Source organism: Symphalangus syndactylus, chromosome 3, assembly GCF_028878055.3.
Source record: "Symphalangus syndactylus isolate Jambi chromosome 3, NHGRI_mSymSyn1-v2.1_pri, whole genome shotgun sequence".
NCBI classification, from domain to species: Eukaryota; Metazoa; Chordata; class Mammalia; order Primates; family Hylobatidae; genus Symphalangus; species Symphalangus syndactylus.
This window is the reverse complement of record NC_072425.2, coordinates 97,424,514-97,443,021: the sequence shown is the minus strand read 5'-3', so window position 1 is coordinate 97,443,021 and position 18,508 is coordinate 97,424,514. Positions and strand designations below refer to the sequence as shown.

Genomic DNA, 18,508 nt, shown 5'->3' with positions numbered 1-18,508 from the left:
CTCTGGTTTTTGTATATTCTGTTGCATTTATTTTTACTCTGTTTCTTTCATCTGCTTACTCTGAGTCTATTTGTGCTTCTTTTTCTAATCAGTTAATGTACAAACTAGGGTCTTCAATTTGTGACTTTTCTTGTTGTTCAGTATAGACACTTAGTGGATTTTAATTTTAATGAACTTCAATTTTTGCGATATTCTAATTTTCTTAATTTAGGGCCTGGAATATGGTTTTTCATGGTAATACTTTCATATCTACTTGAACATCTTTGCTGCTTTTTTGTAGTCTTTTCTGCATGTCATTTAGATCAAACTGGTTGAAACAGTATTTTGGTCTCCTCCATTTTTGCTGTTTTAGTGTCTACATGCGTGATCAATTATTGGCAGATGAGTATTGATCTCCAGTAATAATCGCAAATTTGTTTATTTCTCCTTGCAGTTCTCTCAGTTTTGTTTATGTATTTTGAATTTGTTATTAGGTGTTTAATCATTTAGAACTGTCATATTCTTTTATTGAACTGAACAGTTTATTATTAGGAAATGATCCTTGCTTTTCCTAGCAATATGTCTTGGTTTTGAGTCTACTATGCTTAATATTAATAAACCTACTCTACATTTCTTGTGATTAATGTTACCTATGTATATCTTCTTCTATCCTTATACTTTTGAACTCATTTTCCTTATATTACTTTTGTACCAACCTAATATATATATAAATCATATATAAATACATATAGCAACATGGTGGATTTAAACCTTACAATATCCACAATTATTTAACAATATTGTAAGGTTCAAATCCACCATGTTGCTATCTGTGTTCTATTTATTCTATTAGTGCTTTGTTCCATTTTTCATTTTTATCTGCATTTAAAAATATGGAATATATTTTATGATTCCATTTTATACCCCTTGTTGGCTGATTAACTATAATGTTTTGTTTTATTTTAGTGGAAACTTTAGGGGATATAGTATACATTTTTAACTTCTCATAGGCTAAATAGGCTAACTTTAATTGATACGATGACACTTCACATGTAGTATAAGGACCTAACTAGCTTGCTAAGTAGAAATACAAAAAATATAACAAATATGTATATTTCCATAGAGTCTTCTAAATAAATAATATTTCAAATATATAACCTTTTTTAGAATTGCTTTGATTACAATTATGATCTTGAATTAATATTTTTCTTGACTTCTAGAAGGCTCTAGGGATAGATAGATTGTGTGAATATATACACATATATATGAATTCTGTGAGAATCAAAACATCTTCATGAGACTACGATATTAAAGTGAAATTTTGCCCTCTACTATTTGCTGTTTTGGTGATTTTAAAATTAAATATTATGACTCCTAACTAGATAGGGGCTATTGGTTGCAGACAGCAATACTTCCAAGTAAAAAATGACATTTCATAGACTGCCTTCGAAGATAAAGATGATTCTGGGAATCCTTCTAAAGTAGTTATGATAAGAAGGCTTTTTCCAAATAAGCTCCTTAAAAGGGAGTAAATTTCAGTTAGCAGAAGCTCTCTTTCACCTATTGAACTTTCTCTTTTATCCTGTCTAAATGCAGATAAAGAAGCTAAAACTGGAGCTTCATCCTGTCACCATGAAGGAAAAGATTAGTGACTTTCAGAGACCTCAGCCTGACATTGTAAAGTGGCCAAATCGCCATCAGCAGAGAACACCTGCTCCAGATATTTGTTCGGCAAGAAAAAGAAACTCTTAAGTAGATTAAGTGACTGTCATTTTTGTTTGCTATCTATGCAGTCTAATTTAAGTTCTAAGTGGTATTCCAAAGTAAGCTTCTATCGGCAAATCAGAGAGAATAATTCATGCGTATGTCTGATTAACAGACATTAAGAGTAAAAAATAACAATTGTCTCCCAGAATTCCTTCTCCTAATTACTTAGAGGACTTGAATGTGGAGATTATAAGGTACTTTTGAATGTTCTGGGTTAGGAAATCGAGTGGATGGTAGTGACATTAACAAAACAGAAAATATTTTAAATTTGGAAGGGATGTCATAAAATGCAAATCTTAAATATTATGTTTTTAAATTCAGTGTAAAAAATATTTCTGGTGAAGTGATTATTTGTATTTTGTGTTATTCTCTGGTGCGAAAGTTTCATTTTCTTTTTTAATAGTTGTCAATGTTTCTTAAACTAATATAGATAAATGATTGGTTTTTCTATGAAACACAGAATTTTCCACAAATATTTGGCAATATTATAGGAAGATTTATAAAAATTAAATATTTTTTATGACAAGAGTGCCAAAAAATATTTTTAAAGTTTTTCAAAAACTCTTGCCTTGGCCACCCAATAAGATTGATGCATCTCTCTGGATTTTCTCCTTTCTAATGAATGCCACTAGCTTTACTAAACTGAGCAGATGCTGCCCTTTCTTAGTAAACAGACTGCCAGTTTTAGCTGGACAGCAGCTGTGTATGGGATGTGAAGGTTTACCAGCTCACTCCCTCAGGATAATTCTCCATAGACTTCTCAATGCACACAGAACAAAACGCAGAGCTCCCTAAATGATCAGGCCTTGCCCTTTCAAACTCCCGTCTTGTTATGTTCTCTCTCACTCATTGAGATCTAATATTTCTGTCCAGCTTTCACTCTCGTGAGTACAACATACTCTTATTGCCTTAGGGCCTGTCGCTTGCTGCAGCTGCTGTTTGAGACGTTCTTCCCCTTGCTTTCTGTCTGACCAAGGAGAGTTTAACCTCCAGCTCTCAGCATCAATGCCCTTTTGTTAGACGTTTCGCTGGTGACGCTTCATTATATATTTCATCCTCTCTCACCTTCAGTATTCTCTTCTACAGCATTTTTAAATCTTTTCATTCGTCAATTGCAATTTATAATTGCATGAATACTCTGTGCCATGTAGGCAGGGACCACATTTGTTTTGGTCACCCCTCTGTACTAAGGAGATGCTGTGTTGATTAGAAAATAAGCATGACTCCAGCAGTACATATGTGTGAAATGATTAGTGCGTTATTATTATACTTGTGGAATACCGCCAATAAATACCTATTTGAATTAATACATTTTATGTTTATTATTTCTATCTTATTATAATAATACACAATAATTTTTTCTTATTTCTTTTTTAAGGATAGAACTACTGGCTTGCAGTTAATGATAAAGTAAATCTAAACAATTCAGTTTTCCATAAATATAGTATGTATTTCAAAACAGTGAAATAAAATTCTATGTTGAGAACATTATCTTTCTTAGTTTCTATTATCTTGTAAAGTAGACAATAATGCATTATTTGCTTTGAGATTATGGCCAATAATGGTATATTACATCAACTTTAGATGTCATTTGGAAAAAAAAACAGTAGTTAAAAACAGTTGTGAAATTGGATTGTGTGTCATTGTTTTTAAGAAAAAAGATTGCATTACAGACTCATGAAAATATTAAAATTTTTATTTTAATATTTTCAACTCAAAGAAATAACCATAGGAAAAAACTTATTTTAATTATTATTTTTGCTGACATTAAGAGACAGATTTCTGAGAATAAGAATGCTAGAAACTTAAAGGAATCAATTTTTCTAATAATAATGATTTAAATTTCAAAGCTACGATGAGCAAAATAATTTTTGAGATTGGATATTTTATATGTATATGTGTATATATACATATTTATGTATATGTATGTGTATATATGTGTATATATACATATCTATGTATATGTATGTGTATATATATACACACACACACACACATATAAATATATTGGGTTATTAGAACCTAAAACTATGTTTCCTTTTAACTACTATAATAACCAACTAAGTGATTTTACTTTTTTGCTATAATTGTGTTATTTGGGGTCGGCCAGCTTGGGGAGTCTAACAACCTCAGTAGTAAAATGTTCATGAGTGTTACCCATATAATCATCACTGTTGCTGAATCAAGTGTTCGTCTGTTTTGATAACACTGCCTACAAGAGTATCTCCCGGAACTTTCAGTGTCCTATATATGGTTGAACCCAGGTAACTAAATTGGGGTTTGAGATTCACATAAAGGTTGCAAAAATAATAGAGAATTTGCACTTATCAATCTTCCACAAATGTTAACATATTACAAAGCCACGATATATTTGTCAAAACTAGGAGATTTACCTTAGGACTGCACTCTCAAATAAACTGAAGACTGTATTCAGATTTTATGAATCTGAATTTTTCAGTTTTCCCAATCAGGATATCCCATTGCATTATTCATCATTTTCTAATCTGTGACCGTTTTTTATTCTTTCCTGGTTTTTCATAATTTTGGCATTTTTGAAGAGTACTATTCAGGTATTTTGTTAGTGTGTTCTTTAATTTGGGTTTATATAAACTTTCTCATTATTAGACTAGGATTATTGCTTTTGGGGGAAGAGTACTACAAAAGAGAAGTGCTCTTATTATTACATGTTATCAGGAGACATGTGAAGTCAACATGCGTTATCACTAGTAAAGTTAACTGCAATCACTTGATGAATGTAATATCTGCCAGATTTCTTCACTGTAAAATTAGTAGGTTTTTTTTTTCCTTCTCATACCCAATTATTTGGAAACAACTCAAATGCAGCCAACAATCAAAATGAGGGAAATTATTCAAAATCTTTTAGGTGAAGTAGTGGCAACAAATATTTGTAATTCTTTAAAGAAGCTTCATTTCCTTTCCTCTATTTAATTATCTACTCGTATATTTACATAGTAAGGACTTAGGGATATTTACTTTAATCTTTGAATAACATTCAGTTTATTTTTAGATATTGTCTGAAGCATTCCACTAGAATGTAAGTTTCATGAAGGCAGAGATCTCATTTATCTTGCTCATTACTGTAACTCTAAGGCCTTAAATAATTTCTGGCACAGGATAAACATTCAATAAATATTGGCGAATGAAAGATGAAATAATATAAAATGTATATTTTTATGGTAACTTTTACTCACTCTTCTTCATCCTTTAATTAAAAGAGGAATAGACTTGAGGAAACCAAAGAATTTTTAACACACTCAATCATTATGTCCAGTGGAAAAATGTGAGATGTCTGCTTTGATGCTTTCACATCAAATATTTGGGGAGACTTTACAATCTTGGCAAACAATCCTAATGAAATCTGACCAATATAAACAGAAATTTAGCTTCAATCTAGCAATAATGGTAGACCAAGTATCTTACTGAGATTTGCACTAACTCAATACAACCTATCCAGAGAATGGTACAAATGGCAGAGTTCCATGAATAACAGTCATGTGAATTACTGATGTTTTCTTACCTTCCGCACAATAGCCCATACATCCCTGAGTTGGTTGTAGTAAGTATACAAAAAAGTTCCCACAGTTTCTTACGGACACTGGGATTTGAAAGAGACAGCAGTCTTTTGTATACAAAAACTGCCATGTTGCACAAGCTGTCAATTGCTTGATCTCCCCAGGAGATGGCAGTGTTTCTGAATCTCTCAGAGACAGCCAGACGGGGGCCTGAGTTCCACAATGGTTCATCTTTTGCAGCAGAGAAAACAAAAGTTGAAAATTCAATTTATTTTCATCCATTGTAGCTATATCAACTTTGCATTTTATTCTAATCAACCCTTAAAATATTATTAATCATTAAAAAAATTATAGCTTGCACCTGTTCTATACAAGGAAAAGTAGTTTCAAGGAATACTAAATTTAAGGGTAGACATCTCATAATTAATATACTCATTCAATTACACATTCAATGTAAATATTAATACATTTATTCCATTATTACATTTGTATTGTAAACAAGAGAAATTAAATCTCAGATACCTTACTAAAATAGCTGATACATTCTAAAATAAGACAAGTCAATCTGAAGTTATGTTAACACATAACACAAAGATAAACTGATCTTGGAAAGCTCTTGCAAAATTGCTTGAAATAGTATGTACAAGAAGTTAATGCATAGTTCAGGAGGCAATAAAATCGGGGAGAAGGAAGGTATTGCTCAAAATCTGGTGATGGAAAAGTTGTTTAGTAATTTAGAAATAATACAGTTTGGTGGGGTGGGGTGGCACATGCCTGTAATCCCAGCACTTTGGGAGGCTGAGGTGGGCGGATTGCCTGAGGTCAGGAGATCAAGACTATCCTGGCTAACATGGTGAAACCCAATCTCTACCAAAAACACAAAAAAATTAGCCCGGTGTGGTGGCGTGCGCCTGTAATCCCAGCTACTTGGGAGGTTGAGGTAGGGGAATTGCTTGAACCAGGGAGGTGGAGGCTGCAGTGAACTGAGATCGCAACACTGCACTCCAGCCTGGGCGACAGAGCGAGACGCCATCTCAAAAAAAAAAAAAAGAAAAGAAAAGAAATAAATAATAAAGTTTAAACCTCACTTGAAGTCATTTATCAAAATTCTTTTTAGATGAAAAATAGAATTAAATAGAAAAATAACCCAGGAAAAATAAGAAGAAACTATGTATGACTTGGGAAGAACCAGGGCCCTTATTAAATGCATGATCTTGGACAAGGCACTCAACATCCTTCTCTTTTATATTAGGTGGAAGTAGTACCCACCTCAAAGTGCCATAGTGAGGTATAGATAAAGTAATGTGTACAATGCAACTTCTACATAGTAATGGCTCAAAAATCGTTAGCCAGGTTATAATACTTATTATTATTTCTATGCTTAAAAGCAAAGGAAAAACATAAAGTAAATATTGATACATATGATTGAATTATAATTTTTAAAATATAAGATTAAAGTTAATAAAATTATATGTAAATAGTACTATATTAATTGTGTTATATTTATGTATAATTATACTATATTTGTTATTTTATTTTAACCAAGTAATATTATCCATTTAAAAACTCTAAGACTACAAATGGGCACAATGTACAAATAGGTAATTCACAAAAGAAACACAAATGCCTAATAAATACATGAGAATATTCCGTATTGCAAAAGACATTTTTATGTACTGCTATTGGAATTCAAAATTATCACTATGTTTTAAATGAACAACTATATGTATCAAAAGCCTCAAAAAGACTTTAACCATTACTAATTTAACTTATAAAAATCAATCTTACTAAAGACACTAAAATTAAAACAATAATTACATGTACATTTGCTAATTACAGAATTACTTATTATAGCAAAATCCTGAATGCCCACACATGTGGTGATGGTTTAAATAAATATGATACATGTATGACATAATATTATTTTCAAACAGGAAAATGATAATGCCATAACTGTAACTGAAAAAGAATAGCATGTTTTTCAATTGAACATATGACATGAACATTACAAAATATAAATAAGATAAAACAATAGCAAAATGTTAACAACAGTAGTTATGACTGTGTGGATAAATTATGAAGAAATGTTGTTCATTTCCTGTTCTTTATTTCCTAAGCTTTATGTAATGCATATGCATTATTTAAAACATTTCAAATAGTAATTTATGTAAGTCCACATGTATTAACCTGTAGAGAAAAAAATCTATTGATTTTCCGGTTGAATGCTTTAAAGTCTTGGTACAGAAAGGGAATGAGAGGGTGGGGATAGGGAACACTTCCTCCTGGAGCACAGCCTGCTCAGGTTAGCTGATCTCCAGGAAAACAGCCAAGGAAACTGTTTCACCTATACATTTGTGTGAGGTTCTAGAAACAATTATAGCTAAATCAGCCGTAAGAGAAAAACACAAATATTTTTAAATGTGGTGAAGTTCCTCTAATTTAAAACTTTACTTTTAAATTCTGAATTTTTTTTAGTTCCTTACAAATGAAGTGTCACAAAAGCGACTAATGAGCAAATAAACAAAAAAGAGATAACGAGACTTAGCCACAATGCCACACATTAAAATTAAACATAGTTAAAATTTCAATGTCTTTCCAGAGATCTTTTTATATTAGTGCTTAAAAATGAAAATGATTCCTGCGTCTGCAGTATTTATAAAATGTGAATAACAATAAGGAAAACAAGCCTTTTGCTAAGACATAATCTTATATGATGCGATCTCTCTCCAGGGGCCAATGGTAGCTGCATGAAATCAACTTTAAGCATGAAATCACATCCAATAAGTGTATAATTATATAGGGTAAAATTGCGAGTGATGATGAACACTTCAGTAATTTGGGAATCATGACACAGACATATGTCTTCAATAATACAATGCCTCTATTAGCTACCTATCACAACTGAACACCTATTTATGCAGAACTCACTTGAGAAACCAGTCAGCTGAGAAAAATTGTGATAAGGGAGAAGGTCAGGTACATGACTCTGGTCATGTGACTCATGCTTAGTGTCTGTGTCCACATCTTTGTAATGAAGTCACACTAGCTACCTCAAAGCATCACTGAGAGCACTAGTGAGTTTACATATGCAATAATGCCCACAAGTGCAGGGAATTTATAAGTTGCAAAATAAATGTCAGATTAAAACCCTTCTTACCATTTTGATCATATAACTTAGGATGCTGAGTTAATGGGCTTAGTGTTTTGACAGATTTAGACTTAGTCTCATTCCTTAGATCATGTGGATAAAAATGTGGTATCAATAATAAGAGTTGAACTGAAAGGATAACTGATCAAAGTATGATAAATAGAAATAATGTCTATTTCCTGACAGTATCATCAGATGAATGGGGACTATGAATGAATTAGGGGAACTTGCATTTGAAAATCATGCCAAGGATAAGTAGAATTATCAATAGAAATTCAGAGTGGCTTGGATAAATAATGCAAGATAGCTGAGGGACAACCCAAGAAATCACACTTTATGTTTCTTCTTCTGCTTATTTTTTGAAGCATTTTGGAAGAAAATGTATTTGTCAAATGAAATAAGAATGAAAGAAGCCACTTGGGCTAGTTCACTATACAAGACAGTGCTATGATCAGAATCATACCGTGTTGTAAAAAGAGTGAACTTTATGTAGTTAAGTTGCAGAATAAAACACATCCGATATGAGTTCATGTACAAAACCTTTTTAATTTTGTCCATTTAAACCTGATGTGTTTGAAAGACATATGCTTATATGTTCACAACTATAAACCAAAAAAAAAGGTATGGTGGCTGCACAAGTTTGGGGTTTGAGGAGGGAGATTCAGTGAGATAAGGCCATATGCCTCCAGAGTATTGAATGTGCTGCAGGCACACTGTCTTTCAGTTGTGATCAGAAAATACCTGGAGATTTCACTGCCAGGCTGAGTTCTTATTAGTCTTAGAATAGGAGGTGCTGAGCCTGTAAGTTTTACTCCATCAGTTAAGAAATGCAGTGACAGGTAACAACTGACAAAAACAAGCACTTTAGACACACAGTATTTTACTGTTTGCAAGTAATACAGCTAAGCACCTGAGCCCTGGAGAACGACTGCCTGTATTCAAAACTCAGCTTTTTGATCTGTACCTGTGACTATAAGAGCACTATGCCTAAGAATATATGTTTTCTGCACTGTTTGATGGAAATAATGATGATAGATTGTATCCTAGAGTTGTAAACTTTTATACAAGATACTGTCGGTAAAAGTGTTTCTGGACTGCGTGGAGCATAACGTTAACAATTACTATTATTATTAAACTAGGTAATGTGGGAATAGTCTTTCAGATAGACTCAATAGAAAATTAAAACAACATTTTAGCATGAGAAACAAGCGGGTTGTAAAAAGATACAATTCTCATATGAAAAACACATAAGGAAAATAACATGTAGTACTTAGGGAGTTGACATACCTCAACACATTTGGTTGGCATCTCGGCAGGTCTGTCAAAGATGAGAAATCTATACCATCCAGGGGTGAGGGAGTGGTCACATATTAGGTCTTGAACAGCTGACTGCTGGAGGTGCCATGAGTCAAAATGGACACTTCTATAAGGACTCCGAAGAAACTTGTGTCCTCCAGGAGAGCACTCCTGAGCTAGTATAGAAAGACAGGTGTTTTTATGTAATATGTTTTGTTTGTTGACACAGTTCAGTCCTCAATTAAAATTGATTCCCAAAACAAAATATAAAGCAAATAAACTCACTATTGCACATAAAGACCCTCTGAAATGTCAGGGTCTCTTAGTAAGTCATAAGTGACTTAACTAACTTGCATGTTTCATAAATGCAATAAACAAATCAACAAAACACTTTAGAATGCACTTTTGAAACACTTAAGCTTTAAGAACTTTATTTTCATTTAATTCGAACAACCAATAGAGCTGGTTGCTCTTGAGTTAGGATGCCAAGTCACAGGACCTACAAGGATTTCTCTTGGGCCTGATCCTCTGGATTTGAATATCACTATTGTTTCTCTACAACCAGTATCTCCCAAAGTAGCCACACGCCTAAAAAATTCTATTTCTGCCAAATCCTGGAATGCAACAAACTGAACTAATCTTCTAATGCTAACTCAACAGGTGTAAAGTGCTTTCAAACTAAAGTTTCCTGCATTCTTGGATGCAGAAAAACATTAAAAAATTTTAAAGTTATTTTCCAAAATTTTGGAAGTATGCCTACTAAGCACAGGAAAGCGAATGGGATGGAGGGGAGCAGGTTTGAAGGGGAAACAAGAAAAGCCCATGGCGAAAGGGAGAATTCTTTAGTCCTTTTTAGGAAACCTTTTATCTGAGTAGTCTTTGACCTGGAAGATACTTTTTCCATGAAATCCACAGAGGCTGAACAAAAAGCTGCACTTTCCAGCACTAAAAGTGGAGAGAAGAGCAGGCAGTGAAACAGTTATCCTAAAATGCAACTCTTGTTTGAGGCTCCTGTGCTCCCAAATTACCCAAATAATAAGCACCACAAGGAACTGTCTGCATTTGAATACCAGAGTATCTTGTTGGCACAGTTGATAGAAAATCTTCAAATATTTATATTATATTTATTGATGGAAAACACTGTAATAAAAATGGCATCTATGAAACAGAAAGGTGAAAGAAACAATTCAGTCACTAAAAATACCTCATTGTGGAAAAACTTTAACTAAAAAAATTATCAAATACTTATTATATAATTTTAAATTACAGAAGTGTTTATAAATCAAAATCAATTTCTCAACTTTAATAAGGAGAACAAAAAATCAGAGATACTAATTTACAAGTGGATCTCACAAGTGTAGCCTACGAAAAATAAGTCATTATAATTAGAATTATGTTTCTGCTTTTTATTTTGTTTGTAGTTATGGCAATTAAACTATACAAAGATATTATTTTCCAAATGATCTCTCTACAGAATTTTTTTTTTATTACAAGATATTGGAAGTCAACACAAAAGGCTGCTCTTTCTTTTGTCTCTAAATCCTCCGTAGTTGTTAATTTCCCAAAAGGCTCCGATGTCAACACGAAATAAGTATTTTATAAAATATGTGTAGATAGGAGTCAAGGGATGTGCTATCATTTCATCTAATTTTGAAATATCTCTAATACCCTTCAAAACAAGGACACTGCACCTGGTTAGAATCTTTTAAAAAAGAGATTTTGAAAGATATTCCTAATAAGGTGTGCATAAATTATTAAAATGTTTTCTCTGATCTCTTTTCTACAATAGAATTTTGTCTTGGGAAAAAAAAAACTCCATCTTTATTTTGTGTAGTATTCCTCCTTACTCAGCACCTTTGTAGTTCTTACATTTATTCTGGTTTAGCTGCTTTGATAATTGTTCCCTAATACAAAGCCGAAAATGTAAGATATGTAAAAGAAATCACTGCTTGACATCAACAACATTAGAGAATTGTGTAATATTTAACTCAAAATTTTATCTATTTACTTTTACTCAATATTTACCTTATAGGATCATTTTAAATTCATATATTTTATATCTATTATTTCATAACTTTTTTCTAAAAATCTACTTATCTCATTTACAGTGTTCGAGGACTATATAGAAAGTTTAGAAATCTTATTAGCAATAATCAAGCCACATTTTCAAAATTTTATTCCAACCTTAGCTCCAGAATGCATGATATAGTTAAGTGAGGATTATATTGATGGCTTGGGTTCTCATCTGAGGATCTGAGGACTCTGCTCAACAAATGCTGAAAGAATAGCTCTACAAGCCCATCTCATTCATCAGTCAAGTTCATGGCATGATATACAGAGCTTTCTGGCAAACTGACAATAAAACTTTTCCCCTCAAAAAAAAAGATATAAAATATACATTAAAATTTACACTTCTATTTATCCTGACTTCTTCCTGATATGATTTAAGAAAGATGGGTAACATATAATAGAATTTACAGTACTTGAATTTCAAATACCTTGGAAGAATGTGTCAAGTTAGAAATAATAGATCCATAGTGATAGCATATGCAAATAATTTCCTTTTTTATTTCTATATATGAGGTAACCTGTATTCGATTCTTTTCCAGTTTAATGTAATGATCAACCTGTATTAGATTATTTTCCAGTTTAATGTAATGACCAAGACTATAATTCTCCAAAATTCAGAACTCGTTAATAAACAATATATTAAGAAGCCAAATAAATCATTTTATTTTTAAGAGATGAACATGCATAACCCTTGGTGACAGGTACTTCATAATAACTGAATTTGTAATTACAAAATCTTCTGTATATTATCCTACAGGAATTCCTATAGGAATTTCAAGAATTTTTTTAGTCTTTAAAATCTTATAACTTCTTCAAAGATCTGAGAAGAGAAAAACCACTTTTGATCCCCAAATGTAATGAGAAATAAAAACTAATCTAGTTTCTGACATTCAAAATAGAATTTTGTTGGAAAATCATCCCATACTCATGGATGAGAAGAATCCAATGTCTGCCAGATGTGGTGACTCACGCCTGTAATTCCAGCACTTTGGCAGGCCACGAGGCCAAGGCAGGTGGATCACCTGAGGCCAAGAGTTGGAGACCAGCCTGACCAATAAGGAGAAATTCCATCTCTACTTAAAAAAAAAAAAAAAATACAAAAATACAAAATTAGCCAGGCATTGTGGTGCATGCCTGTAATCCCAACTTCTTGGGAGGCTGAGGCAGGAGAATCACTTGAACCCTGGAGGTGGAGATTGCAGTTGACCAAGGTCGTGCCATTACACCCCAGCCTGGGCAACAAGAGTGAAACTCCATCTCAAAAATAAAACCAAACAAACAAAAAAGAATCAATGTCATAAAAATGGCCATACACCCCCTAAGGAATCTAAAGAGTCAAGACTATTTCTGTGAAACTACCAATGTTGTTTTTTACAAAATTAGAAAAAAAAATATTCTAAAATTCATATAGAGCCAAAAAAGTGTCCCAATAGCAAAAGCAATCTTAGGCGAAAAGAATAAAGCCTGAGGCATTACATTACCCGACTTCATACTATATTATAAGGCTACAGTAACTAAACATCATAGTAGTCATTCAAAAACAGACACACAGACCAATGGAACAGAATAGAGAACCCAGAAATAAAGCCACACACCTACAGCCATCTGATCTTTGTCAAAGTTAACAAAAATAAGCAATGGGAAAAAGACTCCCTATTCAATAAATGGTCCTTGGGTAACTGGCTAGCCATAGGCAGAAGAATGAAACTGTACCCCTACTTTTCACCATACGCAAAAATTAACTTAAGATGGATTAAAGATTTAAATGTAAGACCTCAAACTGTAAAAATCATAGAAAAAAAACCTAGGAAGTACCTTTCTGCACGTGGGCCTTGGCAAAAAACTTATGACTAAGTTTTCAAAAGCAATTGCAAAAAAACCTAAAAATTAGCAAGTTGGACCTCATTAAAGAGTTTCTCCACAGCAAAACAAACTATCAATAGAGTACACAGACAACCTACAGAATGGGAGAAAATATTCACAAACTATGCATCTGAAAAAGGTCTAATATCCAGAATCTATAAGGAACTTAAATAATTCAACAAGCAAAAACAACCCCATTGAAAAGTGGGCAAAAGACATGAACAGATGCTTCTCAAAAGATGATATACAAATGGCCAACAAACATATGAAAAAATGCTCAACATCACTAATCATCAAAGAAACGCAAATCAAAGCCACAATGAGGTATCATCTTACACCAGTCAGAATTACTATTATTAAAAAGTCAAAAAACAACAGATGTCAGTGAGGCTGTGGGGAAAAGGGAACATTTATACACTGTTGGTGGGAATGTAAATTAAATCAGTCACTATGAAAAGCAGTTTGGAGATTTCTCAAAGAACTGAAAAAAGAACTATCATTCAACCCCGCAATCCCATTATGGGTATACACCCAGGGAAAATAAATTATTCTACCAAAAACACACATGTACTGGTATGTTTATCCCAGCACTATTTACAGTAGCAAAGACACAAAATCAGCCATGGTGCCCATCAACAGTGGATTGGATAAAGAAAATGTAGTATACCTGAAACTGGTCCAATTGTCCCACAGAACTGATGTTTATGGTTTCTTTTGAATAAACATAGAAATTGACCCTCCCAGTCTTAAAACTTCAAAAAGTTACAACTGTCTTATCTGAGTTCCTTTCTCAGGAAACCAACCATCAGGCCTCCCAGATGGTATCAAGGAACTAAAACTTACCAGATTACCACATCTGGAAAATGAGATTCCAAACCCCTACCCATCATGACTGCTTAACTGATCATAAGCTTCCTGTTGACCAACTCATCTTCCTTATTCCTCCCTAACTCCTGTATTCCTCCCTAATTCCTGTATTCCTACATGTAGCTATATTTCTTCCCTGCTATATAAACCCAATTTTAATCAGTCAGAGATATGGATTTGAGACTGATCTTCCATCTCCTCAGCTGGAGCACCCTATAAAGCCCTCTTGCCTAGCAATACTCATTGTTTCAGTGATTGGCTTTTTGTGCAGGACATGGACTGAACCCCTGGCATTTCAGTAATACATATACACCATGAAGCACTATGAAGCCATAAAAAAGACTAAAACATGTCCTTGGCAGCAACATGGATGCAAACGGAGGCTATTATCCTAAACAAATTAATGCAGAAACAGAAAACCAAATACTGCATGTTCTTGCTTATAAGGGCAAGCTAAACATTGGGTACTCACAGACATAAAGATGGGAACAATAGACACTAGAGACTACTGAAGGGGGAGGGAAGAAAGAGGGTAAGGGTTGAAAAACTACCTATTGGGTACTATACTCACTATCTGGGTGACAATATCATCCATACCTCAAACCTCAGCATCATGCAATGTACCTTTGTAACAAACCTGCACATGTACTCCTTGAGAATCTAAAATAAAAGTTCAGATTTTTTTTAAAAAAATAGAATTTTAGGTTCTTCAGCAACACAAATGGTTGAAAAGCAAGGGAAAATAGACTGACTAGTTTGCTAAATCACTTTGCATTGGCTTTCTTTACATATCAAAAGACAAACCGAGGTCCTCTTCTGCACACAATTAGATTGAAAGTAAAAGGGCAGAAAATAATATATCCTGCAAGCAGCAACCAAAAGAAAGGCGGTGTGGCCGTACCACTATCAAACAAAGAAGAACTTGAAACATAAAAGTCTTACCAGAGATAAGAGGGACACTTTATAATGATAAAAGGGTCAACCCCTGAGGAAGATAGAGCAATTGTAAACATAACTGAACCTAAAAATGGAGCACTAAAATATGTGAAGCAAAATCCAGCAGAAACTCAGGGAAAAAATACAGATTTTAACAATAATAATTGGAATCTTTAATATCCCACTTTCAATATCAATTTTAAAAACAGGCAGCATAATAAATATAAATTAGAACAACAATATAAACCAACTTGACCTAGCAGACATCTATAAACACTATTCCTAAAAATATCAGAATATAAATTTTTCCCAAGTGCACATGGAATATTCGCCAAAATAGACAATCTGCTAGACAATAAAACAGGCCTTGATAAATTTAAACAGAAAGCTGGGCATGGTGTTATGTTCCTATAAACCCAGTTACTAGGGAGGTTGACGTGGGAGAATTGCTTCAGCCCAGGAGTTCAAATCCAGCCTAGGCAACATAGAAAGATCCTACTTCTAAAAATAAAATAACATAAAATAAAAATTAAAATTCAAAAAGATGAAATTCATATAAAGTATGTTCTGTGATTACAAGAGAATGAAATTAGAACTCAATAACAATCAAATTTAAAAAACTACAAATACGTGGAAATTAAACAACCGAAATAATCACTGAGTCAAAGAATAAATGAAAAAGGAAATTAGAAAATACTTGAAGAAGCATTAAAATGAAGACATAACATAGCAAAATGTATGGAATGCTGCTAAAGTAATGCTTAGAGGGGCATGTATAGACAGGAATATACCTATAGTATAGGAGAAAAAGATGAACATCAAGCTAACCTTGCACCTTAAGACACTGTAAAAATAAGAGCATTCTAAACCTAAAGGAAGCAGAAGGAAGGAAATTTTAAAGACTCGATATAAAATTGATGAAACTGAGTATAGAAAAACAATAGAGAAAAATCAGTGAAACCAAAAGCTGGTTCTTTGAAAGAATCAACAAAACTGACAGACCTCTAACTAGATTTATTGAGAAAAGAAGAGAGATGATTCAAATGACTAGAAGCAGGAATGAAATAGGGGACACTACTGCAAACCTTATTAAGGAATACTACGACTGTTATATGCCAATAATTATAGATAACTTAGATGAGACTGACAAATTCCTAAAAAGACACGAGCTGCAAAACCAACTCAAGAAGAAAAATACAATCCAAATAGATTTATAACAAGTAAAAATATGAAATAAGTCAAAAAACTACCCACAAAGAAAAGACCTGGCCCAGATGGCATCAATGCTAAATTCTACCAAACATTTCAAAAAGAATTACCACCAATTCGTCTCAAATACTTTCAAAAAATAGAAGAAGATGGAACACTTTCCACCTCATTGTACAAGCCCAGTATTACAGCCCATTATCCTGGTTACCCTGACACCAAAGCCAGAAATGTATATAACAAGAAAAGTTGACTATAAACCAATATATCTCTGGAATATGGGTGAAAAAATTTTCAGCAAACAGAATCCAAGAACATAAAACATACATATATAAAAATTATGACCAAGTGAGATTTATTCCAGGAAAACAAGGTTGGTTTAATATCTAAAATTTAATTACTATAATATACCACATAGACAGCATAAAAGTTGAAATCCACATGTTCATCTCAACAGACACAGGTAAAGCATTTTTAAAAATCCAACACCTTTTCATGATAAAAACACTCAGCAAACTAGGAATAGAAGGAAGTTTCCTCAACTTAATAAAGGATATATACAAAAAGCCCACAGCTTACATTTTATGTGATGAAGAAAGACTGGATGCATTCCTATAAAATCAGGAACAAGACAAGTATGTCTACTCTCACCATTTCAATTCCACATTGTACTTTAGAATAGCTAATTCTACCCAGGGGGATTAACCGAGATAAATAAATAAAAGATATCCAGATTGGAAAGGAATAAGTAATACCATCTCCATATAGAAAATTCTAAGGAATCAACTAAAAAAACTAAAGTATAGTAGTCCCTCAGTATCCACAGGAGATTATTTCCACGACCCATAGAATGGGAGAAAATAATTGCAAATCACATATCCAATAAGAGAATTATATCTGGAATATGCAAATAACTTACACAACTCAATAAGAAAAAGGCCAAGTACCCATTTTTTAAAATGACAAAGGATCTGAGTAAGTATTTCTCTGAAGAGAATAAGCAAATTTCTAATAAGGACATTAAAATGCTTGACATCATTAACCATTAGGAAAATGACAATCAAACTACAATGAAATACCACTTCACAACCACGAGGATGGGTAGAATCCAAACATCAGTTAATAAAAAGTGTTGATGCGCATGTTTATTGCGGCACTATTCACAATAGCGAAGAGTTGGAACCAACCCAAATGTCCAACAACGATAGACTGGATTAAGAAAATGTGGCACATATACACCATGGAATACTATGCAGCCATAAAAAATGATGAGTTCATGTCCTTTGTAGGGACATGGATGAAACTGGAAAACATCATTCTCAGTAAACTATCGCAAGGACAAAAAACCAAACACTGCATGTTCTCACTGATAGGTGGGAATTGAACAATGAGAACTCATGGACACAGGAAGGGGAACATCACACTCGGGGGACTGTTGTGGGGTGGGGGGAGTGGGGCGGGACAGCATTAGGAGATATACCTAATGCTGAATGACGAGTTAATGGGTGCAGCAAAACAACATGGCACACGGATACATATGTAACAAACCTGCACATTGTGCACATGTACCCTAAAACCTAAAGTATAATAAAAAAAAATAAAAATAAAAATAAAAAGTGTTGATGGAAACATGAAGAAGTTAGAAGCTTTATACACTGTTGCAGAAATACAAAACAGCACAGCCACTTTGGAAAACATCCTCGCTGTTCCTTAAGTAATCATAGATTTACCCTATGATCCGGTATTTCCACTCCTAGGCATATATCTCAGAGAAATGAAAACATACATCCAAACAAAACTTGTACCTCGGTGCTTTATAGCAGCATTATTTATAATAGCCAAA

General features: G+C 33.2%; 1 protein-coding gene across 1 annotated transcript in view; it reads right to left on the bottom strand.

Annotated features, from left to right (window-relative positions):
- The window catches only part of VWDE (von Willebrand factor D and EGF domains), a 76,311-nt gene that overhangs the window by 55,700 nt on the left and 2,103 nt on the right, over positions 1-18,508 (bottom strand). Inside the window, 2 exon segments of the mRNA XM_063637058.1 lie at positions 5,285-5,510; positions 9,715-9,899. Of these exon segments, the coding sequence (XP_063493128.1) occupies positions 5,285-5,510; positions 9,715-9,899 (411 nt within the window).